The sequence below is a fragment of the Corvus brachyrhynchos genome, unplaced genomic scaffold, assembly GCF_000691975.1.
Source record: "Corvus brachyrhynchos isolate BGI_N302 unplaced genomic scaffold, ASM69197v1 scaffold221, whole genome shotgun sequence".
NCBI lineage: Eukaryota > Metazoa > Chordata > Aves > Passeriformes > Corvidae > Corvus > Corvus brachyrhynchos.
In genome coordinates, this window is record NW_008236622.1 from 3,923,453 (window position 1) to 3,950,482 (window position 27,030).

General features: G+C 38.6%; 1 protein-coding gene and 1 long non-coding RNA gene across 13 annotated transcripts in view; one reads left to right on the forward strand and one right to left on the reverse strand.

Moving 5' to 3' along the window:
- LOC108444764 overlaps positions 1 to 27,030 on the reverse strand; it is a 250,212-nt gene that overhangs the window by 180,700 nt on the left and 42,482 nt on the right. The gene's annotated exons all lie outside the window — the stretch shown is intronic.
- The window catches only part of SPHKAP (SPHK1 interactor, AKAP domain containing), a 65,148-nt gene continuing 38,143 nt past the window's right edge, over positions 26 to 27,030 (forward strand). The window contains exons 1-4 of one of the 5 annotated variants that reach the window (XM_017726502.1): positions 26 to 143; positions 12,374 to 12,490; positions 18,772 to 18,874; positions 25,038 to 25,148. In XM_017726502.1, coding sequence (XP_017581991.1) covers positions 18,791 to 18,874; positions 25,038 to 25,148 — 195 coding nt within the window. In that variant the 5' untranslated portion in view covers positions 26 to 143; positions 12,374 to 12,490; positions 18,772 to 18,790. Of the gene's footprint in view, positions 144 to 8,934; positions 12,491 to 18,771; positions 18,875 to 25,037; positions 25,149 to 27,030 lie in introns of those variants that run through there. The other 4 variants (XM_017726503.1, XM_017726504.1, XM_008644159.2 and 1 more) reach the window with 4 other exon arrangements.

Genomic DNA, 27,030 nt, shown 5'->3' on the forward strand with positions numbered 1-27,030 from the left:
GTGGTCGGTCGCCCGCCGGGGTTTTGCCCCTACGCCTAAAGCGGGAATTAGAGGGCTTTTCTTACAATAGAAAGAAAAAATAGACTGTCATCTAAATTTGCTCTAACAGCTGGTTTTCATGCCGTAGCATCTCAAGAGAGTCGGTAAGTTAATTAGTGCTTAATGATACCTTTAGGATGTTGTGCTTAAATCACTTCGACGCGTGTCCGCTACCTAGTAAATGAGGTTGTTTCACGATGAAAGATAAACCTAAAAATCCCTGTAGTTCTGTTATCCTGGCTTCACCAAGCGCGCATTTATAGCGGTCGTGAACAACCGATTAGCACAAAACTTCCTGCAAGACGGAAATGGATGCCCATATAGCAGGAGCCTACCGGAGATGCAAGATGTGGTTAAGGCAAAACTTCCTGCAAGACGGAAATGGATGCCCAGGAGCCTACCGGAGATGCAAGATGTGGTTAAGCATAATTTTCAACAATCGCAAGTAAATTGCATTTTGAGGGTAGCAGGCAGACAGAAGTATTATAGAAATTGTACCATTTGAGACTATCATAGATAAAAAGCATATCTTGTCAATTATTACAATTCGTTTTGGTTTAGTTGCTCCCAGTGCAATGTTTAAATGAGTCGTAAAAAACCGATGGAAATAAAGTTTGGAGAATGCATAGCCTTAAAAGGAAGATGGTGAAAAGACATATAACTACCTGAATACACAAGAGGAACTGCTTGGGGGAGAGACAGACAAAGACACCTGAGTGAGTGATAATTACTTGCAGGACAAATTGCTTCTATTTACTAGAAAGAAACAAAAAGCTTTAAAGCAATCCCTTAGAGAGACTAGGTTGAATAGTGTTTCATACCAATAAATATTTACTGACCAAAGCTTAATAATGCTTTTGCACTTTGCTCTGAATTGCCTGATCTAGAAATAGTCCTTCCCAATTTTTCCCTTGGCATTTCAGGGTGAAATGAAAAGGATTTAGCTTTTTAATTTTTGTTATTAATCATGGCTAGTAACTTTTTATGCATTTTTTTACATAACAAATAGCGAAGAGATTATACAAACTTCAGCGTTTTGTGGGAAGTCACATTCTGAAAGAGAGAGGGATGCAGATTTTAAGGTAAGAGAGACTTTTAGGTTATCTGATAGGACATCTTGTATTTCACACTCTACAAAAATTGGGTAGAATGCAATCTTAACCCCAGGATAAACAGATATTCCAACAATACAGTCTTAAAGGTATCAAGAATTGGGCAAGCTACTGCTTTCCTTGGTTACAGTCTTGTTCTCATTGTTATAAATTTACCTCCTCATAAGCCTACAGCCATCTTCCAACTCCACATGATTATTGCTAAGCTTTTCAGCACTGTATGAAGGAACTGAGAAAACCAATCCTACTCCGTTCCTGCGCTCTGCCATCTGGTCATTTCTTCACCTCTGCTATAGGCCTATTAACCCAGATAAAATTGCCTATTTCTGTAGCAAGGCCAAGGACTAATCTTATTCATGTGAGCAACGTACCTCTTTCATCTTCCTGAAGACTGATTCCCTTCTCAGAGCTTAAGCACGTCAGACTTCCCTCCACCAAAAAACCCTACACCAAGAGCTACGTTCTCGCTTTCATCTCTTTTATCTCCTGAGGCTTGTTGTTGACAGCTGCTTGTTATTTGTTAATTAAGGTAACCCTTTCTTTGCTGAAACTTAAATTTTACGCTTTCTGTCAGTGAATAAGGATCACAGGACTCCAGGAAAGGTGACCGGAACAGCAGGTAGTTTATTCAGGTCATTCCTGTCTTCACCAGGAAATCTGGTTACAAAAAGCACGTCTGGAAAGCCATGGGACAGATAACTTGTCATCATACACCTTCAGCTCATTATGCCTACCATACAATATCTAGGCAACTTTTAACTGAGATTTAGTTACAGAAGCTGTTGAGAATTGCAAACTTTGAATGTTAGCATTTAGGAGTTAGCTTGACTGACCTCACCAAAGAAAGTTTTCACTGTCAAATTGTTACAAATCAAAGGTATTTTTAATTTTCCTTACAGAATTACTTCAGGTATTAACCTATTTCTGTGGCTGTTTATACCTTATCTTAGTCACCTGCACTCATCTTCCTAAATCAAGGCCACAGCTCTGCCCACTTGCTGACTATCATACACTACCATCACTCCCAGAGTTCAACAAAAACTCAGGGTGCACATTAATTCCTGCTCAGTACCTTCTCTTCCTTTGGCTTCCATAGCTGAAGGCAAAAGCATAAGCCCTTGGTTGGGAGTCCAGCAGTCACTGCAGAGCAGACAAGTGGCCTTCAGGCTTCCACTGATAATTTAGCATTTCCAGCAGCAGCTTCTTGCAGTGAACACTTAGCCTGGAGGTCAGATGAGCAGCTGCAGAGAACTGCACAGAAGTGGTAGCTGCCACTTTTCCTTCGAGCAGCTAAAAGACATTTTTGATGCATGTTGCTGTTGGGGAGCTGGAAATGTGATCTATAAGGATTTATTGTTTGGGTTTTTTGTTTGTTTGTGGTGGCTCATTTTGGTTTGGTGGGGTTTTTTATGGTGGAAGAAAAACACCCCCACATTAAAATCTTAAATATACCACCTTGCACTTTGCCTCTTCAGGTAAGAGACAGGAATAAAAATGCTTGAAATTTTTACATATGAGGCAGGAATTTCCTTGTTTCTGTCCCCTGTGTTATTGACTATCTGGGATGCTGCTGCACAGCTGCCTAAGGAAATACAACCGCCCCCTTCAGTAAAACTGCAGTTTCTCTGCTCAAGCTTATGAAACCAAACCTATAAACATACGCAGGTTTTGGCCAGTTGTGTATCTGAAAGTATTGGCTGCCAAATAAAAGTCTTCCAACATGTCTTTTGGACTGGCACCTGCTTTCAACACACCTTTTGTGTAAATACTAGAAAGAAATGGAGGAATTAAAAGTGTTCTTCAATTCAGAATTGGACACAGCACTGGGGTTTAGAAGTGACATTGGGCTGAATAGTAATTCAGAAAAACTAAAATGCCTGTACATTCAACAGGGATGAGAAGTAGCAGGTTTTATGATATAAAAAGTGAAAAGACAAGCCCAAAGAAAGTGGCTATTTCTGAGAAGTTGCTCTGCATGTAATAAAAAACCGTGTTCTATCACCAATGCAAAATGATCTTTGCTACGTCTCAGAAATACCTGGTGTGACACATAGTGCACAAAGAATGGCTAGGAAAAGCCTTTCTCGTTTTACAAGTTCCTGATGGAAAGCAAGCACTGTTTACATTTGATGAATGTACTAGGGCTGGCCACAAATGTAAAGAGGTAAATTAAGGTATTAAAGCTGAGAAGAGATCCAAAAGCTGTGGCTGTATCAGAGCTTCCTTACAGGCAGCAGACATGAGGCACACACTCAGTGCCACTGGAACTTACACTGTAACACTGTCACAGGCAGAGCTGACAGCTGCTCCTGTGGTCCAGCAAAGCAACCTGGATCTTGTATAACAGAGAAAACAGATTTGGTGTCTTTGTACTAAGATGCTTTCAGGAATGAGTGAAATAAAACTTTGATCCTTTAAGAAGACAAGATTGCAGGCAAAGACTGCACAACAGCCATGGGACTAAGCTACACATAACAATTAATTTGAATAAATCATTAAAGAAAAGAGAATGCCAACAAAAATAAAACAAACATAGAAGCAGCACATAAACAGAAATCAATAAAAATTTATTCTGAAAAATTGTCAATGATGAGTGAAATGATATAAGTGAAGAGGAGCAATGGGTGGTGTTTAGTGAGACTAGCCAGAGAGCATCTTACAGGTCTGTTCTCCGTATTTTTCCACCTCTATGAGTAAAGGAAAACCAAATGTGTTACAAATCTTATTTAAATAAAAGAGAACTAATAAATCCCCTGAACAAGTGTGTAATGTCAGAACTCCCATTATCAGGCAACTACCTGCATTAGAGCAGCAGCTGGCATCACATATGAGGATGAAATTTGTTTTTCTGCACTCTTGCAGAACCAGTACTGCAGCCCAGCCTGAGGAATCAGTTTAATACTTGCTGGGTATGCTTTTTATTTGCAAATTAGCAGATGAATTTACCAGATATTATGAGTGGAGCAGCCAGGAAATTTATCTGATAAGTTTCAATATTCACTAACTTCTTCTAATGTTAGTTTGAATGTCAGTGGTGGGAATTCCTGAAATAACATGCTATGCCCTGTTTTCATGGGCAATTACTTTAAGCAGTTCACTAACCTGGCTAACCTGTGTTGTTAAACACAGACAAAATTCTGAGATGCTTTCCTTCGGTGAGGTTAGGGGAGAAAAAAAGTCAGGTAAAACCAGAAGGAACCTAAATTGTGAAAGGTCATAAGTCTGTGCATGAGGAATCTGATCCCTTGAGGAATGGGACTGTAGGTGAAGGGAGGAGAGAGACTTGTAGAAGTATTAAAGAAGTTAACTGTAGAATTTCCATGCTTTGTTTCACTAACCCACTTGCACACTACAGTGACAAAACCATACTGCTTGCATCCAGGCTTGGCACCTCCTCTTCTTCCTTTATTTAACCAATCACGTCTGTTTTGAATTCTTCAATCCTGCCTCCCTAGCCTCCCACATGAATTTCTCACTGTTTTCCTGAAAACATCCACTAATCTCTTCTTTCAGCTCTGGCTCTAATCCTGTGCGTCCCTTCTCCCGTTTGTGACTGCAGTAGTTGCAGTAGTGTCAGTCACACTGATCACAATCTGCCTATGAGTACCAACCATTCTCCTCCTTCATTCAGTCCTCTCCTTCTCCAGACATATTGCCCCTAGGACAGACTTGAGAAATACTAACAACTATCAGTGACAATTGGAAGCATCCGTATTTTGTTGCTGTGCTGTTCATTCTGTATGTGATTTAGGCTATGACCTCCTCCCGGTAATCATTGTAGGCACACTGACTAATTCATCAAGGTTTTGTCATCTCCTTCCTCAGCCCTATGTTAATCACTTTACTCTTTCTTGTTACGTGTGGTTGGTTCAGCTACTACCTGAGAAGGAGGGAGGGAGGCATAGACTCATGGGAACCTTTATCTGCACTGTGGGTAATGAACCCTGGTCACTTCTCATGCAGCTCTCATTGCCTAAACTTGGATGTAAGAACATCCTCTAAATTTTAAGCCATGACTGGCACCTGAACAGCCAGAAGTCCCATACGCAGACAGCAGTGTGGTGTGCTAGAGGTGCTGATGAGCAGGAGCAGGCTGAGAGGGAGGCTGAGAGAGCTCCCTCCACTGAGGATACCAGCCTGGGACGGCAGGGATCCCAGTAGTGCTCCCTCCAGGCTCGCTGCTCTGTATTACACTCCCTGCAGCTGCTCTCAGACACAATATTGACTTGTTTCAGTGGGGAAACAGCTTCAACATGAAGGACCATGAATGCAAGCACTGATAGCCATGTGGTTTTGAGCATTTACTCAAAAGTGCAGCAGACAGCCCTAGTTTTTTCTCAGAAGAAGGAAAATTAATTAAACTTCTACATCAAAACAATAGCTTTAATTACCAACTCACTGGATAAAATGCAGCAGCAGCAGCTCCTCTTCTGGTGTGTTGTACAGGCACCTGGCTGTGCTCTCTGGGAAGAAGCAGGAAGGGGAAGCCTGCCTGGCACTCATGGGGATGAGACTCTTTGAAAAACTTCACATCTCTCAGGATCTGAGTGTCAGAAACTCGTGGGGGTTGTTTCCCAATCTTTCAACAACCTCTTTGCTTATCAGTGGATTCGATAGTGCTTCAGACTGCATGTACAGTACAGCTTCCCTTCCTCCTACTTCACTGAAACAGAGAGAAAAAAAAACATACTGCATATTTCTGGTTTTCTTTTAACCAGAACTACAAAATTAGCATGTGCAGGTTAATACTACTATATCTTGGATTTATTTGCTGCCCAGGGCGAGTTTTAGAACTTATTTTTTTAGCCTTGTCAACCTTTGGATTGTTGTCATTAATCTCTTTAGTTTCCCTCAGTAATTTTCTTCACTTCAAGAGTTGCCTGTTTATTATTAAATATCTGGCTACTGCAAGTGCCCATGACACACAACAGGTAGGTGGTTTTTATCAAAATTATGTTTCCTCTTGGTTGTGGCATCACAATTTGTTTTTATCTAATTATTCTTGAGTGCTGTAAGAAAGTTTCATTTGTAAATCTTGATTACATTTAATTTATAGCTGAAAGAAAAAGTTCTTTTCTAAAACTGCTAACACAGAACTTGATGCTGCAATACATATTTCACTGCTAGTGAAATTCAGAACTGGTCAGCAAGTCCTGTATAACCCTAAGTAGTCACTTTTAAGACTGGAACTGTCCTGAGCTGGCTGCATGCACTTGCAATAACTATCTTCCAGGTATTATGAGAGCTTTCTGTTTTCTGGAAAAGTTTTGATCTTTTACATGAATTGCTGAAAAACTGAAATTCATTGAATGAATACATTGTTGTGGTGTAGTTAAAACTTCTTAAACAGAAAGATGCACAGAATTCCATAGGACTTGTATTTTCTTTCAGCAGTGAAAAACTTCTGTGGTCCTCATGCAGTCCCTGTGAGATTGTGTAGTTATCAGAATTTCATATACAGGCATTCCATCTGCAGTGGAGCTGTTCATTACATGCAGTGGCTCTTCAGAATATTAAAGGGAGAAAGAAAGGGTGTCTGTTTTCAGAACTGTGTTTAAATTAGGTCCCAATCTGTTTCCCCTAAGACTCATTTATAACCATCTATGCTATTTCAATTTGAAAAGGAAAGAGATCAAATCAGCAGGGTAGTGTTTCAACAACATACTTTTAGATTGTTCCTCTTCTGTGTTGTCAGGGCAGTGTCCTCCTCAGTGAAAAATGTGTATTACCATTGTAGACATATAATAAAAACGAACAGATCATTTATTTTTAAAAGGAAAAGGTTTGCGTGCTGTGGTGTTGAAATGAAAACCCGTTATCCTCACATAAACTCTGGAATAAGACCTTCCCCTCAACTGGAAGAAAAAAAAAATTGCTTCTTGAATATGTAAAAATACAGAAGTAATAGCACAGCTATTAGGGAGCTTTGTTAAATGACCACATTGTATCTGCCAAGACCTTAAAGCCTAAACATAATACGTGCCATAAATTCAGTGAAATCCAATGGTCACATTATCCACAATCCCAAAGGTAGCAGACATGACCTGTATCGCTGTTTGTATGATATGATTTAAATGCTAGTATAGCTACCAAACACAGAGTTTTGGTACTTTTACAAGTATACCCATACTTCTCAGATTTTGGAAATCTGTGCATTATGGAACAGTGCATCTGACTATAAGAGAGAGGTGTCTTTTGGTACTAGCAGCAGCAGCAGATTTTTATTTCATACAAGAAAAATTAATTCATAGGTAAGTACATATTTGTTGAGTGCAACAGGTGATTTTCTGATTCAGAGGGCAAGGCTTTTAAGGCATCACATATTAGAAAAATAATTAATTACTGAAAAAAATTGTGACAGGCCATAAACAAGTAATATAAATACAAATACTAGTCCAACTCCAATAATGAAACAAAGAGGCTGTAGGGCCAGATTTACTTTGCATGGATTACTTTTGGATACACAGAACTAGACTTCTGTATTAACTGTGTTTTTCTGTAGCTGCAGTTGTTACAGTGACCCCCACTAATGAAACAATAGTAATTTAGTGAAACCTGGATTTAAGTGCATACTTCTTTTTTTGTTCCTCTGAATTGAAAGAGCTTAGACTTTGTCATGTTGATCAGAGTAAAATTTAAACACACCCAAAGACATGAAACAAGAGGCAACCTCTACTCTTAATGAAATTAATAGGCAGAGCTGGTTTATATTTTTTTTCATTAGGTGTAAGTGTAGAATACTCATTTGGCAAGTACTCACAGAATCACGCTGCAGGCAGTGATAAGGTTGTCTGAGAGCTTAACCTGAGCTCAGTCAGTGGTGCAGATGGTCCTGCTGGAGCTTGTGCATCCCAGTGAGAACAAGTTAACCATGTCAAGCCCAGGTATCACAGCAGTTTCATACTTCATCTGAAGTTCATTGCAAAGCAGTGGCAGTTTATCTACGTCGTGCCACCCAGGAAAACAATCAGATTCATTAAATTAATAGCACATTGACCTGATTCACTCTTAGACTCTCAGAGATCACGTCCCATGTTCATTATATAGAGTATGAAAGGCTGTAGATTTTAGGGGGTAGAAAGAAGCATTCATCTTGCCAAAAAAGCTCAATCATAGTTTCTTGGACTGAAATCTCACACTTTTTTAAAGCTGGTATAAGTGAGGAAAAAGTTGTGAATGTTGCCTTCACCTACCACTCAATCCTGTTAATCACATTATAGTCTCTGGAAAAAAAAGTTTCAGAAATTGAAGCAAGTTAAACCAATGATGGTGTTTGCAATATCTTGACAGAATTGCACAAAAGCATGTTCTTCCAGTTTGGTGAAATTTAGAAATATATCCTCTGAGAGAAGGCACAACCACCCCTCCTGCCACCAGGTTCGGGGAAAAAAAAAAACAATTTTCCTCGAAGGAAAGTGAAAGAGATAAAAACTATTTATTTAACAAACACACAGGAAAAGGATAATAATGCTAAATAATAATATTTTGCTATGGAGAAAAACAACCTGGGAAAGTGTTAGAGTCCTCCCTTTGGTCTCCTCGGAGCTGGGGCTTGGCCCAGGGCCAGGCCCTCTGTGCTCGGTGGAAAGTCCTCCTGATGTGCTCTGATATTGAAGCAGTCCAGCAGAAAAGGGAGAAAATCCAAAATTCCAGGAAAGGAAAAAAAAGTCCAACTCTCAGTCTCTCTCTGGAGAAAAAGAAACTGAACAACTGGCCAAAAGCTGACAGGAAAGCAGCAAACTGGGTGCTTCCTCGCTTCCCTGCCGCAGTTGAAAAAAAAAAAAAGATATCTCTGTATGACCTTGAACAAGCTGCAAACTGCTTTGAAGAAATTTTTCTCAGTTTTTCCTTCCCCCACTCAGGCTCAGTTTGGAGGCATAGGAAGGCACAGAATTAATTCCTGGGCATAGGCAGCAATATGGGATACATATCATAAAGTCACCCCAAGACACGTTTTATCATACTAAGAGCCAAGTTGATTAGACGCAGCTTCATTTTGTTCACACCTCTGCCAACGTTATCATACTTTTTAAAAAAACCCCATGCATTTAAGCAAATGAGTTTTGAGATTTTGTTTTCTGTCTTATCACAGATTGTATTAATTAACATAAACACAGCATCAAAATTGATAAGATTTGTGTTTCTTTTGGATATTAGTAGCAAATCAGAATCGTTCAAGAATATTTCAAGAATGTAAAATATGTTAAAATAAGATTTGTTGTGAATAAGCAATGACAGAATGTATTCTCTGGCATTAAAATAAGCAGAATGTACCCTGACATTTTAACTAGATAGTTTATGAATGTAACTGCAGGTGGTCATAGAAACAATACCAGATTAAAGAGAATAGGACATTTCTGTGACTATTTCAGATGAAAACACTTTTTTTTTAGACTATTGTTTTACTTTTCTAGTATCATTAGTCAAGGTAAAAACATACTGCTTTCTGAACTCTATTTTAATCCTAAACAATGTTTTGGAAGGTTTAGCAGGAATCTAAATCAGCTTGACTTTCTTTCAAATCAAAAGGGCTGGGAAACAGAATGGAGTTGAAGAAATATATACGTTTACTAGAAATAATACATTTCCTGGATAGGTACTTTTGAAATTACTTTAGATACCATTAAGGTAAAATATTTACCATAATCAAATTGAGTTTAGTAGGGACCTATATCATAGTGTCATTTTGACCAAATATTTTTTTAATGTATAGATATGTCAGTATAGCTGCCTGACCAAAGAAACAAATTACAATAGGCTGCAAATTGCCTTCATTTTACAGCTGTAGAAATGATGTTACATTTGGGCAGTGTTATTATTGAGAGCAGAGGAAGAAGAGCAGACTCTGCTTGGAAGAATATCAACCAAATCTCCTGGCATTGCTCACAGCAGCAAAGTCTTTGTTCTCCTGTGGTTGAATAGAAGAGATGAATTTGAGCATTTGGGCTCAAAACACCTGCTTAAATCTGTTCTGCCAAACAGGAGATCAAAATGTCTTTGGTGGCCCCCAAAAATACCTGCAAGCCACCATTGTGTTGAGGGTGAAGCTAATCTGACTTTTTCACTTGAAGCACTCCCTCCTTCATGACTAAGAACATCCACACAGACTAACCTGGTTATTTACTGGTAGGAGGGATCGTTCTGAAGTGTCACTGTCCCTGTGTTGTAAAAGGCATGGCATAACACTGGTTCAGCTAGTGCATGCCTTACAGATTCCTGATAACCTCACCATATTTTTCTCCCTCTACTCTGTTTGACTTAGATCTCAGAAATGCTCCCCCTGCCCCCTTCCCCAAAAAAAAGAAAGAAAAAAAAATGAAAAGTTGTCATGCTATGCTGATTAGTTCTGTGGCTTACTGGTGGCTGGAGATTATTCAGGCATTTGAAATAAGTACTTTGTTATAATTTCCTGTAGTATTCAGAGACATTAACATCTGTGATATGAAAAGGTGCATCTTCAGCAATGCTACGTTGAAGCTCTCATGATTTGTAATAAAGAACACTGTACAGTGTGATACTATGGCCACTTGGCTTGTCATACATATACTTTTCTCTTTCCAAGACCCCAACCTGTTCCATAATTCAAGTTCTCTGTTGAAAAATCTGGTTTTCCAGGATCAGTAGTCTCTTTTCATTAACAGCTTTACCCTTTACCTTTTTAAAGTAGCTGAAAGTGATTCTGCAACAGTGGGAAATTCCCAAGCTTCTACCTTAAATATCTGTATTTAGGTTCAGACAGGTCACCCCTTTCTTAATCTCGTAATTCCAAAGACAGATTTTTAATTTCTGTGGAGAGCTGGTACAAAGAATTTCGGAAAGTCTGCAGAACATTAGAAGAATGCCTTTCAAAAGATGAAAGTGATATTCAGCTTCTGATCACGCACATCATCCTGACTACCTACCACATTTCGATTACGCTTGTACAGTCTATTTGATTTGTAATCAATCTAAAAAGGAAAACACACGAACAGCTACCAAGTTTTGATTAGCTACACGCATTTTCTATTCAAATAAAATCATGACATATGCATTTACTTGTAAGTTATGAACATCTTTGTCACATTACTCTTCCCTTCAGAAATATTCAATATCTGTCTTGAATACAATCACTGAAAAGCTTTTATAAATTAAATTTGAGATCTTTAAAGGGGTAGCCTTTAAAAAAGGTTGTCAGATAGTGAAATGCTTCATTGCATGTGCTGTGCTTTGTGGCTTGTTTTGTCAGTATCTGACTGTTGTTGCTCTGATGCTCTGAATGAGAATCACATTTGTTGATGACAAAAGCTGGTTGAGAAGCTTGACTGTGATGTGTGGCTATATCATATAAATAGGATGCCAAAAATACTTAATGAATGAGTTAAGGCAAGATTTACATATGCCACATCAAAACACTGGTGTCTTCCTATGTCGTGTTGCACTGGTTGTCCTGAAATGCCCAGCTAGCAGTTTGTGCCCAGCAAAAGGATGAGAGGAGCAGGCAGTGAACACAAGTTGTTTGTTAGATACAAGAAACATATAAAACAGACTGAAAAATTACCCAGTGGTTTATGGCATGAAAGCCTAATTTGCAACGTCTTTGATTTCATCTTGAAAAGTGCTGACAATTTCCATTTCTAGTTGAAATCTGTGGGAGCTGCTTGCATGTTTGTTATGTATTTAATTTGGACCAAATTTCACCAGTTCCCAGCTGTGTCACAACGTTCTTTCCATTCTTTTTAAAGGAGGATCAGATAACATCATACGTTTGGACTATTACACTGTACTGCACTAACAACATAATCTATAGTAAGAATAGGCATTGCCATCAAAAATGCAGTAATAATATAAATTTCTTAATAAATGCACAGTCATGAACATTTTTGCTAGAGTGGAAAAACAATTATTTCCTCGTTTGTCCTCATTTCCATAGCACGGGGACCAGTACTATTGTACAGTAGACCTACATACGGTAAATGAATAAGGAATTTTTTGTGGGACATCTTTTTAAGAATATTTCAGACTTTATATTGTTTTTTGCTGACTTAGTAGGCTTAAATAGTAGCAAGCCTATTGCTTTGCTGTAGAGAATATGAAACTGCCTTATTCTGATGATTCTGTAATACCTGTGCCTGTATCTCTCTAAAATCATCTTCCTCGTCAGCACTGCTCACTTAAGTTATATGTATACAGACTAAATGCTCGAAGAATCCCTCCTTTAACAAGATTTCTTATCTTTCCTGCAGTCAAACCCTCAACAGAGCCTTAGTTTCCCACTGGCTGGCACTCCAGACCTGAACACAGACTCCTTGCTTTTGGGGCAGAAAAGCAGTCTGAGTTGTCTTTCAGTCCATCTCCATAAGGTAAAGTCCTTTGGCCTTCCCTGAATTTAAGGGTCTGTTCCTTAATCTTTCCTGAGTTCAGTCATTCTTCTTCATCAGACCTTGCCTGGTTCCTAGCTGTTGATCCAGGGCATCTTTTCATACCTTCTAAAACACCCTCCACCTTAGGAACTCTGCAGAATTCCTATTACCTGTTACCTGGGAATTGTTGTAGGCATTGCCCACCAGAAGAGATCTCACCATTCCTCTTGTGCTTTTCTATAGTCTCCTCTGACTAAGGTCCAAGCCTGTTCTTTCTAGAAGGTTTTCATAGTAAGTAGCCATTCTACCAGCATAACAAAGGTCCATCTAGAATCATCCTAAAGCCATGTCAAACCCATGGATAGGTGGGAAAAAGGCAGGATGCCTATCAGCTGTGTGCAAGAGCCGGTTTATATTGGGTTGACTCTCTGTCAGTAAATTACTGAAATACAGTTAGCCATCAAAACCCACCAGCCCAATCATCTGTCATTTAGCTCCTGATTATCAACTCTTTGATTTGTTTGTCAGCTCTCTGAACTGAATATATCCTGCCATAGCTATTGAATGTGGAGGAGTTCATCAGACTTGTACATAAAGCCTTGTGATTTTACCCTGAGTAATTCAATCAGTAAACGAAGGAAGGAATATTTCTAAGCAGATCATAAAAAACGTAGTTAGGTTTTTTTACATTTATTCTTCAGTAAAACTTGTCCGTTCTTTTATAATATTTTAAAAACACGATGTGAAAGAAGGTTGATGATTGCTACTGCTTACAGAGACTTCTGGATTTATTTACTGGTTTAATTTGGAGCAGAATTTGGTCATTCAGGGCTCTTTGGGCATTGTGAAGTATACCCCAGAATGGGTTGTCTTTTCTCTGCTTCTGTTTTTCATCAGCACGTAGCTAAAGACCTGGTCTTTTGGCAGCTGTATCAGTGACAAAAATGAAATGTAAATCAAGAGTACCCAATAGATACTGTGAAATGAGCAATCTGAATATAAAGCCTTTAAACTTCGAGTCTTTTTGGTGTGCTGATCTAAAAACCCCATTCTGTACCTGTTAAACTGCATAGACAATGAAGGGAAATATTCAGTATTTTAGTTTCCAGTGAAGCCAATAACAGCCATGGGAGACTGAAAAAAGTCTATGAATACCTTACAAGATGAGGTCCTGATATTGCTAGTGATTATATTCTGCACATGGGTTCCAAATCCATAACAAAATCAGAAAGACATTTGTTTGAGGTATTTATAGAGAGTCTGTTTGCCTAACCATCTGTGCTCTGATTGAAGTATACACATGGTCCAGACTGAATAAAAACCATTTATATGGATTGGAATAGTAACTTTGACACTGTTACATCTAAAGATTTTGCTCCTAGTTACTTTGCTGACCTGTTTACTTGCAAAGGCAAATTTTAAAACTGTAAAATCTGAAAGGTAGCATGAGGAAAGAGTATGACTAGTCTGTCCACTTCAAAAAGGCTTTGAAGTTAAGACATGCTGTTTGAACATTGCATGCCTTTCAAAACTGCTTCTTGCTTAGGGTCTGGATTAAGCTGGCTGCCTTCCTCAGTTGCTGAGTAGCTTTTGGGTTTATTTGTGAGGGTAAAAGTAGGAAGATGCTAAGGTATTTTGCTCTGCTTTCACTTCTCCCATATTTCTATTTCAAAATGAGAGTTATCCCTTTTTTGTTGTTCATGATGTTCACTACAAATATTAGCAGAACACAAGAAATGTAGCTCACTATAGCTTGGCATTATTTGCACTGAGAAACCTCACTGCGTTTATTCACTTTGCTTCCTTCAAGATTATTTTTTTCATGGATCAGTATGTTTTATGTTAAAAATGCCAAGATTAGGAGTCATAATGAAAAGAGGAAAAGCAGCAGGCTGTAATATGATTGATTAAAAAAAATGGTCACTTATCATTTATTGAGATTGTTCCTTAGGAATGATTATTGAACAGCAAGTTTTGGGAAGCTGGTTATACTTGTTCAAGATGGTAGGAAATTGAAGTTTCTGATATTGTTTCACAAGATTAATTTTCTTTAGTGATAACCTGGGGAATTCTTTAAATTACCTCATCTTAGTTGATGTAGCACCATCTGCCACATCTGCAAAGAAGATAATTATTTTCAGGAGCATCTGTGGGTTTTTTGATTAAGTCTTGAGTCATCGAGGTCAGTATTTTTGAATTATTCAACATAGGAAAGATGAAGCAATTGGTTTGCATTTTGGACAGTAATATATGATGTGTTATTATTATAGTTAGTGACATAAACCTCATAGCTATTTACTACAATCCTCTAATTTCCAGGAAATTTGTTTTTATTCTTTGTGAGTGCATATAGCTTGTAGGAAAAAAATTACCAGTTACAATTCATGAATCATTAAGACAGCACCTGGTGGCAAATGAGTGTGGAGACTTCTCTGTTAATAGAAATACTAAAGTGAAAATGGTGCTCTTAACACCAAATTGTAGGTCCAGGTTCCCAACTTCAGTTTCAAAAGCTGAATTATAGATTAGGATCTTTCACACCAAAAGAAAACTCCCAAAATGAATCATCCCTTAACAGAGATTGCTTGCTATGCCTGTGGCTTTCTGTGATACCTCCAAGTCAGATGAGTACATCTAATTCAGATCAGCATTCTCCATCACATACTAAGAAAGGGAGCCAAGCAAACTTGAGAACTGAGACCTGAAAACTTCAACAGCTTTCTTTATCTTGTAGTGAAAGGGCTCCAATCTGTGCCAGATGTCTTGAAAGTCCAGCACTTTGTGTAAGCTCTTAATGTGAAGTAACGAGCATAGTACATGAATGCAGAGCTATCACTTGATGATGAGCTGGCTACATTTCTGCAAGAGTTTCTTTCAGCTTCCTGCTATTGAGGAACTAATGAGAACCGGAAGCTTCTCAAAGACTGAATAGTTTTTCCCTGGAGTGACAATGAAAAATAGGTTTATATTACTGCTTTTGCTACAGAGTGAGGGTGGCAGAGCTGTATTGCCTGAGGAGGGTCTCTTAAGAAAACACCTATTGAAAATGAAAGCTTAGAAAGGGCGCCCATGGGATAAAGAATAGAGAAAACTTTGCCCTGAGAGTTGAGATAGTTGAAAAAGAGATGATTAAGTCCAAATCCGTGTTCTGTGTTGGAAGAAAGACCTGTACCCCTGAAGGTATCTGTGCAGGACCTCATACACTGCACCTCACTGAGTTATAGAAGACTCGCATTTGTGGTGTTGGATTCCTAGCCTGAAGAAGCACAGCTGATTGCTTGTTTTCCCATCAGCTGGCATGCACTGCTACAAATCTCCTTTGTGTGACACCTAGAGGGGTTCATGTACCTGACTGACCAGCAAGAGTGGCCAGGGGGGTTTCTCTGTGCTTCTTTTAGAAATTGTGTACCCATGAACTCAATAAGGAAAAGGCTGTGGAGTCTGAAACTGAATGTAGCTCTCTTATTTTAACACTTCTTTGTTAAAATTTTTCTGCTTTTCAGTGACTGAACCCTGACTGGTTGAAGCTGTTTGCAAGCGGTGGGAGCCCAGAGTTCCTGTCCCTGGCACAATTCAGGAGTTGAACTGCAGTGAAGCAGGAGAATAGGGGTTCTGCTCAGCAGTTACAGAACAGGAAATGTAAACCTAAGACTAAAAAGCTCTGAAGTGTTAGAGATACTTGTAAATGCATTGTCCCTTGTCCTGTGAAACACAGTTGCTGATTTTTACTGTGCTTCAAGTAATCAGCTGGATGTGAAATACAACTCTGAGGACTGGGATAGGTGACAAGAGGACTTAGGTTTACCAAATTTTGGGAACACCAAAGGCAGTTGGGTTTCCTCTCTGCACTTCAGTCTAAGTGGGAGCCTTGTCTCATTTAAAACATTTAATGGCATTCTACATTTCTTTCAGTCATCATGTACTTTTAACGAGGTTTTTTGTATTTACAAATGAAAAGTAGGCTTATTTTGAAAAGAACACAGATTTTAAAGGATTAAGAAGCTTTTACAGATCATTTCACTTTCCGCATGACTTGGAGGAGAGCTTTACTTCTGTATGGGACATGTCATGTGCTACCCCTTGCTGAAATACTGTCCAGAGATAGCACGGGTTTGTTGATACTCCAGAATGTCACTCTTTAACTACATTTTCCAGCTATGCTTCAATGTGCTATTCTACTTGTACTGTTTAATTAAGTTCCAAAGGAGGCCTTCAGGTAGCCAACTTGTTATTTTTGTTGCTGTTAAACTCAGCAACACTTGCACTGAAGTTCAGTTCCCTGCCCACAGTGGAGCTGAGAGCAAATAGTCATTAGCAGCCCATCCGCTCCTTGTAGGGTGAAGCAGTGGCAGAGCCACTCGGTCTTCCTCTCACTGAAGAGCAGGAGAAAACAACAGGCCTTGTACTTCAACCTGCAGGTCAGCCTTGATCTGTAATTTTCTATTAGATGGCAGAAGTGATGCATCTTATAAAAAGAGGCAGTGCACAGCTTCTGTGGGGAGTAGTGGGCTTTACTTTGTACAGAGGCTGCATCTCAATATAGACTTACCAAGGAGGATACTTATGTAAGATTTGACCATCTGAATATGAGGTTCCTACTTTAAATGAAGATTGAAAGCCAGAATTGACTTCATGTGTTTAATTTCCCTCATTCTGTTAAAGAACGTGGTATAAGGCCTATAAAATGCTAACTTGCTTTGGGAAATGCCTGAGAAGTTACTGCCCAGAAATGTTACTGTGTATCTCTATCATCTGAGCAGGGATGCAGAATTTTGTACACAGGCAAAAGTCTTTTTTCTAAGTACAAATGATGCTGATATCTTCCAGAGTATTACATACTTTTCAAGTGAAGTCAGTTAACCCTCTGGTCTCGCTTGTGCATCTGTATTCAATCATCCCACGTGATTCATGATGCTTCCCCCCAGCTAGCAATTATTAAGCGCTAAATTAGTTTTATAGTTTTTATTCACTCTTCTAATTCTGGCACATCTAGATACTTTTTAAAAATTATTATGGAATAGCACCACACACATCAGCAGAATTCTCTTTGACAAAGTTTTTTACCAGTGGGAATGCATATATTCATAGCTAGTCCTAAACAGCATCAAGTGAAATGTACATGCATCAATCTTTGAGGAAAAGGTAGCCTTAGTCATGCCTGACTGTGGATTTTGGGGAAAAAAAGTGAAAGTGGCCTCCTCTTAACATACTGATATATGTTCCAGTAAAGGTGACTGAGGAAAATGGATTTTAGGTTTGAGCATAGCGGGAAGTTGCACATGGTCTGTTACCCCATTGGAACCGATGAGAGATTATTACTCCAGCCATGGTAACCTGGTCAGTCTTTATGGGCCATCACAACATGTTCCACATATTCTCATAGGTGACTTGCAATAATTAAAAGCACTCTAGAGACCCAATCTGAGAAGCAGAACATAATCATGTAGGATGCTTTTTCCCAGTATGTTTCTGGATAAATAGTCCTTTAGCATGTGTGGCCTTTAACTGTGATCATGTCATGACCAGAAGGAGAAGCTTCATTAATCTTGGACCAATGTGATTATTATACAATGGAAGATCTTAGAAGACTGGCCTGAACTATTCCAAAAGAAAAGTATGAGGGTTGGGTCTTGCCGTTTGTGCAAATAATTTGGCTGGGGGAACTTGTTTTTATGGTTTTGTACTTCACATCTGCACAGTGCCAAAGTAAACATACTTGTTGTGTACCACTCACAAAAGAGAATATCTGCACGACTTACCTTTGCTCCAAACCCAAAGTGTATCGAGCTATTCCATCTGGATTACAGAATAGAATACTACCTCTTCTGCTGTGTTTTTTACTTTTCAGTCACTACCCCTTTACTACCATCCTGGCAGGTAAAAACACAGCAAATATTTCTGTTGTTTACCAAGCTGAATGAATGCAGCAAATATTTCATTTGCTGCTCCAAGCTGCCTGCTTATGAAAACAAGCTAGTACCACTTTTTACAGTGGCATTCAGGACAGACAAGTCTGTTTATAGGCAGTTTATGCTTTCCTCTCATGTTCAAAAGACATCAGTCTGCTATTTCATATCTAAAGTGTTTAGCTCAGGACAGTCTTCCAAAAAGGGAAAATTAGCAATAAATGGACTGGTAACATCAGCAAGGAGGGTATAGACAGCTTCTTGAGTTCTGAGTTACATCTCTCTACTGACCTGTGTTTTGGTATTACTTGAGTTATTTATGTAGCTGAGTCACTGGAAAGGTTTTTGGGGGCTTGTTTCTTTTTTGTTCTTCAGCAACTTTGAATCTCCACTGATGCATGAAGTCCCAGAGCACCAAGGCAGCAGCACAGAAAGTTCTGCAAGCAGTTTGGGAAGCTCTGTCACAGCATGTAAGAAGGTAACTTTTAAGTTGATGTTATATTCAAAGTCCAATATATATATAGCTTTGCTTTTTAGCTTTCAGCTTTAGTGAGCAATACAAAATTTAAGTGATACTTAGAAAAGGTTTGATACAGAAAAATAACTTAGTAGGGCTGTTATGGTATATTGCAATTTTTGTCCGCCTGGTCTATACTTGTCTGGTCCCAAAATACGTTATACATATATGGGAGATAAACTCCCATTGAACATTTCTAATTTACCTCATTATCTGATATTTCATTATATGAAATAAAAGCAGTGCATAGCAGGAATACCTTCAGGACTGCTCTTCTATAAATGGCAAGTTTCTGGGACCCAGACAGAGCTTTGCTTTTCTCAGGTCAGTACAATGGAGGGTCCTTCATGAAAAAACTTTGACTGGAATGGTTTTTACAACAGGAGGTGATATAGACTGCTGTTACTGTTTCCTAAAACTAGGTTTATATGTACTAATTTAATTTAGGGCATGTGGGGGAAAAAAGGTGACGCCTGTGTGTATGTATGTCATTAGGAGGGATCGGATGTCATTTTGTGCTTGTAGCTAATTTCAGTACAACTGATAATACAAAGGTGAAGACCTTTTATTCCTCCTGCCTAGGACCTTGTTATGGCAGTACAGTCTGAGGGAAGGGGGCACTACCAGAGACTATTGAGGAAGACTGGCTGCCTTTCACCTCTCACTTTGCAATAAACCTCAGAGCTCTACTGTCTCCCACAGGCATAATTCTAGAGCTGAAAAGTACTACAGCATTTGTTTTAAACCTTCACATTTCATTCAGTCTTCCTATAATTCTGACTTTTAATAATATTTTCCATTTGGGTTTGAATTTTTTTGTTTGTTAGATTTACGTAAGAAGAGAGAAGGATAAAACATGTAGACGCTAAAGATTTATTTTCCTTATCCTGAAAACCACACACAGAAATTTTGTTAGATATAATATCATTGATGTAAAAATAGAACTCGATAAGACAGATGTGTGTGCTGGGACTAGGCTTCTCCTTCTCACCCCAACATGGCTAAAAGATAAAGTGTCAATATTTCATTTGGTCAAAGGGTTCATTTGCAAGATAACACTTGATTTTTAAAAATGCTGCTGACTGTAATTGGAATCCTCATATAGACAGAAAATCTACTGTGTGGGAAAACATCTTAAATTTTCATTTAATCTCAGAGTAGTTTACGTAAGAGTGAAGGACAGTGGCACAGCACTAAGTGCCACCACTGCCTTTACAAGTGCTCCTGCTTGCTCATGATCAGAAGCATCACTCCCTAATTTTAAAGGGTAGCCTGTATGGTTGAGAGCTGCTTCACCTGTCCTATCCCATATATTTGAGCTGTTCATTGTAACATGAGTCGATTTTATGATTGTCAGCACACTAAAAGAAGTTACTCACTTCTGACAACACTTCTGAAAAACAGCAAGATTTTTTGGGCTTCTTTACACCATTGTCAGAGAAAGTGTTTACCTTTTGTGTGTGTGTGTGGAAAAGAATGAAGAATTCTCTTCTAAGCCTCTGTTAGGTGATTTTTAAGTTAGATTGCAATTGGTGGTGGAGTGAAATGCTGTGGGTTTCTGCTGCAAGGGAACAGTTTAAACAGTTGACTTGCAGGTTTGAGTAGTTATATTTGGCGTGAATGGCTCCTGTCAGGAACCATATGAGTTGTAGCCTGTTACTACACAGACCAACCTAAACGAATGCAGAAGATGTAACCCTGGATATCTTATTTTATTCTATATGTCCCACTTTCCTATCTTTTTTTGAAGAGTGGTAATTAACCAAAGCAATTAAGATGTTCAGTCACGAAGACGCAGATGTTTCGTTTGTGGAGCAGAGCCTTTTTAATGCTGTCTCGGTTATAGATATTTACTGTATTTTAATGTCTTGTGATCTAAATCAGGGAGCAGGAAGCTGTTACACTAAACTCATACACAGTATTTTCCTCTGGGAAAGAGAGACTTTTCTAATCCACACTCTGCTAGAGGCTGATTTAGTTCATTGATTCACAACACACTGAGTAATGCTGATGGCTGAGTCTCTAGATGAGAGTGGAAAACTTTTTTTGGAACCATGAATTACTGCTGATTTCACATTTAGTGCATGATGCAGATTCATCCTGAATTATTTTCTGAGTGTGATGATCCTGCTCCAAACCAGATATGCAGCAGTATAGTGTGTGCAGCTGTCACATGAGTATGGTCAATGAATCAAGTTCTGCTTTCAGTTGCTTTTCAGTTTTCAGCTGATAGCAAAAATCCTAATGATTTGTCAGTGGGACTGGCCCTGCACTTGTCTTAATTAAATAAGAATGAAGAGAAGTACAAGACAGGAGGAAGAAATTTTAGCAAATGATACTGTTTGCCTTAAAAGTGCAGGACTGCAGACTGACAGCTGAAAGAGAAGAGGGTTAGTTTTATTGTCATTTGGTACAGATCACCGTAGTATATTTTGAAAAAATGCTTAAATGCAAGAATGGCAATGGGAATATGCTGGTAGAGATACAGATCCGAAGAATACCAGTTCTCACATTGCTTATGATTAATTAACTAGCTATTTTAATTTAGATCAACTCCTTCAAGCTTATACACTTTTGATCATTGCAGTCATATATTATTTTGCTATAAGGATTTCAGTGTATTCCTTTAAAAGTATGAATATCCCATTAAGTTTTCATGCATATGCAAACTCCCACTATCTAAACACATGTTACTATTTAACAGGAAGAATTGCCTTACAATAGCAAGAGGCTGTAAGAAATACTCCATTACTCTTACCATATGTGTGTCTTTGACCACAATAATACTGCCTGTTACCAAAGAAATGTGCCCAAAAGTTCACATGGCTTCTACAGATACATTTTTGCACAGCAGATGTGTGTAACCCAACCTGTGATCAGCATTGCAGGGTGGCCCAAATTCTCCTTCCTCCACAGAAGTACTAATGGGAGAGCTCTGAGCAATATGATGTCTATAATGGTGCTAATGCAAGAACTTTTGTTTCATGAGATGGAGTTTAAACTGATCCAAAGTTTACCCCTCACTCCAGCCATCACTGCCTCAAATGTCACCTCCATCTCCTGAGCACCACTCAGACCTGTGTAAAACCAGATGATGTGCAAGGAGGCCTCTGGCACATGTTCCTGCATTCCCCCATTCCCACAGCACTTTCTTTTTGGAGTAATTTCTGGAGCCTTTCCAGATGACTTTGAGGCAAGCTCTGTTCCTTAGATTGCGGACCTCTGCCAGCTTCTGCTGTGTGGACTCCAGTATATCTGATTTTGTTTTTCTCACCTGTTTTTTCAAATCCAAATTGCTGTAAATTATTCCCCCCAACCTCCAGTATTAAAAATGCTATGCATATTCACCCTTCTTCACGTTTCTGGATACATTCTCAAGTGTGTGTGCAGAACTACTTAGGCCCAGATAAAACGTAATCCTACTAATGTTCATCTGCTTGAGGTTACTTAAAAATCACATGCTGTCCAAAACTTCCATGTAATAATTTCTACCCTTGACTTCAAAGTCTACTATGAAAAGCTGCATACAAAAAATTAAATGCAATATAAAGCCTTGGAACTCAAAAACCAGCCTGGAGTGACTCAGGCTTGGCAACCATGACCTGACCTGACCAAAACATTCTTTCAGGAGAGTTATTTCTTCTGCTGCTGCTTTACTAGTATTTCCTTCCTGATAAAAACATCCTCTGAAAGAAAGATAAAGCTACCAAGGGTCATTTAACATCCCACAGGAGACAAAGCAGTAGAAGTGTGGACTGCCCAGCTCATTTCATGGGTTTGTCATGTACAATATAGATCTGCTGTGATCGAGCTGTTCTGAAATGCACGCCAAGTTCTTCTGAGACAAAGACAAGCAGCACCAAGGATATCTGCAGCTTGTTTCTACATGATAAATTTCTGTCTATCACAGTCTCTCAGAAACTATCTGAGTTTTGGGAGAGAAAGATCTAAAGTGATTAAAGCTGAAGACAAATTCACTGTGATTTTAAGGAAATGGAACAAGATTGCTTGTTACAGCAAAAGCTGTTTGAGATAAAGAGAACTGTTTCCTGTGTGTGCAAAATTATGTTTTAACAGGTAATTAGAACTTCAGCCTTTAAGGATGAGAATATCTAGAATCAGATTAAGTCTTAAATCTCATATATATATATGTGTGTATGTGTGTGTTTTTATATATATTCAATTCTGTATGTCTTCATAAAGCCTCAGAGGATGTTAGTTTTTCAGAAAGAGGAAAAGAAAGCCCAATTCTAGATTTTACCATCCAGTTCATAATGCTTAAAGATTTCCTTAACAAAAACCAAACCCACACAACAGTTTATTACACTAACAGGAAATTGTTTCTTTGGGATGTGGAGTATATTATTTTCCCCATCTAGTCTCAGAGTTAGTTATGATGGCAGGAATCTTTTTGCACTGAGACGGAAGGCTATAACATTTATTGAGTTCAGAGTCATTGCACTGGTAAACAAGATTAGCTAGCAGCCCCCAAGAAGAGGCTGGTGTTCATGAGAAGCATTCATGAGCCTTTGGCATACTAAGAACAAAGTCTTTGGGCACAATACTTCCTCTGAGTATTTTGTGAACCATAAATTTGTATTCTAAAGCTCTTTGGAAGAAAACCCCTAGCAGGGCTGTTGTATTGAGAAACAACAACAAAGGTGGAAAGTCCCTGTGGAGGGCACCAAAAAAAGGGCACTGAAGCAGGCCAAGCTCAGGGGCTTGTTCCCTACTACCTCCTCATCCCTCTGCTGCTGACTTTTATTCAGAAATCAATATAAGTATGATACAGGGAGTGAAATATTAACTGTGTGACTTTTTACCAGAAATATAAAAATTACAGTGGGTGTGGGTGGTAATAAGCTTGCTTCTGTGGTGCTCCCAAGTGTTAGAAAACTGTGTCACCTGGCCAGATCAGCTTTCTACGGTCATTAATCTTCCCTGAGAAGTGAGAAGGCCTCAAAAGTTATTCTCACTTCTCTTCCTAAGGAAGGGATCTAGGCTTAGAGATCAAGTGTCGTTGAAGTAGGACAAATATGTGTCAATACAAAACATGCAGTCAGGTGAAGGAAAGTACTGTAGATAGATTTTTCCCCCCCAGGTATAGCAACAAATTTATATTTTTAAATATCATTATTAAAATAAAAGTCTAAAAACTAGAGTACAGTCTATTTCCATGTAATACAAGACTTGCAGGAAGTACAAGTAAAATATACATTTGTTTTACAAACATACTTCTTAACATTGCTGCCTGGGGAACATGATAAGCCGTAGAAAACATTCTGGAAGTAGCACCAATGGTGCAGCAATATTTTTCCTGCTGTTCCCTAGATGTTTTAAAGATCCTGATGGTCCCTCTTTTTCATGGTAGAATATTAGTACAGAGGCAGAAAGTAAAGAATTCAGTTTAATCTAAGCATCAGGTTTGCAAACTGGCTTTGCCTCTTTAAAGTCTCCAGCTATCTGTAGCCCCATTTTGGCTTTGAGCAGAGGCTGTGGCGCAAGCTGTAGGGCTGAGTCAACACAGATTAAACCCAAAGTCTTGGTCTCAGGGTGCTGAGTGACCTAAGGACTCACTACAGAAAGTCCAAAGTACTTCAGTTTCTCAGAAAACAGAAAGACTTGTTTAAGAAGAAGGAGTTTGGAGCCTTGGAAGTCCCAGAAATTAGGCTGCTGGCAGAGTGAATAGTACTGATCTACTGTGGAGAGAAATACAGTCAGTCATAAAGGCTGCAAGTTTGTGTACTCTGATGTAATTGAATAATTAGTTTTCCCAACATCTCTGTTTATCATTTTAACACAGAACAAAACTCATAGCAATATTTTCCAGTAAAAATATTGAGTTTAGGCATTTCCTTCAAGCATCAAGCATCTATCTCCAAGGACTCTCAGTTATGAAAGAAAACAGGCTAATACTTTAGGGGATATATAAGTGATTTGACTTAAGGTGCAGTAACTGGACGGGTCCAAACCAAACCATCTTGTCCATCTTGCTCCCCCCACACCCCCAAATTTTGTCAGCAAAATTTCTGTTGACTTACTGCAATAGGGTTCAGGCCTCCAAAGCACAATAGGGCTCAGAAAAATTTGTAATGATTTTAACTATTTTTAACTTTTTTAACAGATTCTCTGCAGTAACAGTCTGCTAGAATCAACAGACTACTGGCTGCAGAATCAGAGGACACCATGCCAAATTGGCTTTCTAGAAGACAAGTCAGAAAGCAACTGTGCCTCAGTAAGTACTCACTGCCATCTCCTCTGGAGAAAAGTTCCTTGAGAGCTATATGGGTGGGGTGCGGGGCTGACAACAGTACATGTTAAACTAAAAAGTCTGTAATTTCCACCTTTCTTTTAAAAGCAAACATACAAACTAAAAATACAGATTTCTATACAGAGCACATTAATAAAAATTACTGTAGAGGTTTCCCCACATTTGGCTTTCAGATTTTGCTGGCTTTCTGTATTTTTTAATGTTCATAATCTGCAACTCACAAGAGAGAAAAGTAAGCCAAAGAGAAAAGTATTCCAAACCGTAACTAGTTAAGTGACAGGTTGGAAAGAGAAGATGTTTAAAAGGCTGCTCAATCTTCCTGAAGGCAGAGAGACACAATTAAAGAGAAAAAACTCTTTCCATATTAGATGAGGAAAAGCTGCTGAAGAACTCAAACAGAATTATTTTGCACTTGAAATTAAATTTAAATCTCATTATTGTGGGTTATAATGCAATTAAGATCAGCTTTTGTTTAACAATGTGCATGAAGAAATAGGAGTTATGTTGCTTTACAAACTATCTACATGAAATTGAATTTATTAGTTTTTTACTTGATGAAGGACTCAGAAGAGCACATCTTTACTTATTCTATTTGAATGCTATTCCTTGGTCTCAGTGAGCAAAGAAGGGCTTTAGAAAAGATCAGTTTTATCTCAGGTAAAAGGTCTCCAGCACTACTTGTGCTGCGCACAACCTAAAGACCAGCTGAGGGCTCTCATGGAGTCTGCTGGGATTCCCTCAAGGACACAGAAATTCAGCTCCAGCTGATGAACCCAGCCTGCTGCTGCCAGGAACCTGAATCTCCATCCCATGGAGGCGATGGCCAGAGGCTTTGCATCCTGCCTGAGGTGATGCAGAATGCCTGAGAGCAGCAGGAGTGGCACAGCAGTGTCATTGCAGTTGTGAAATTTAGGAATATGGTTAAAGGTTATTGGGCTCACTTCAGTCATACTGACCACTGGTCTATCAGTTTCCATAAGACAGAGTGAGCAAAATACATAACCTAATCCCAGTGTGCAAGTGAGCAACCTTACAAGGTGAGAACCTGAACACATTCTTAACCAAAGCAGGTTCACTGGGCAGATAATCAGTGGTATCCTTGTTGTTTGATATAGGAAGGGATTAATTTTAATGCAAAACATACTGACCACAGTCACTTAATTTTACTATTTAGTATTTAATATCCTAAAAAAAAAGGCTTATTTTCTCAGAGGAAATTATTATTTCATATAATAATATAAAAATTAATTATGGCTTGCTTTTTGACCAGTTGAGCTTTGACTTTTTGCTTATTTTTCCAGAGGATCTTAGAAGAAATTATATCTATCTCTGATAGGCTGGACATACCAAGCAAAGATAATTTCTTATAGAAAGATTATGTCATTGCTACCCTCCTTATTTCAGGCAACATTGTCTGATTTTGCCATGCTGTCTACTTTAAAAGGTTAAACTACCTCAAAGAGCTTTTTCCTCTACACCAATATTATAAGTGGATTTTTTCCTCTTAGGAGGATATTTGTCTATTTGCTAAACTTTTCATTAAATTACTTCAATTAACAATGGTACAGTTTAGCAGCAGTTTACCACTGAGATTAGAATACATAGTTTCCTGCTAATATAATCAGGTAGTACTTTAAAAGTAGTTTAATTATGGAAGTCTTGTTTTGTTTGTTTCTACTGAATGAGAACTTAAACAAAATCCACCTAATAGAAAAAAATACATGGATTTGTGAGACATAATCACGTATAAAGTTTACACAGTGATTTATAAATGCAGTTAAAATTTCTGTAGTGTGACATTCTTCTTACCCCATGGAGACACCTCCTAAAATAAATGTAATTTCAC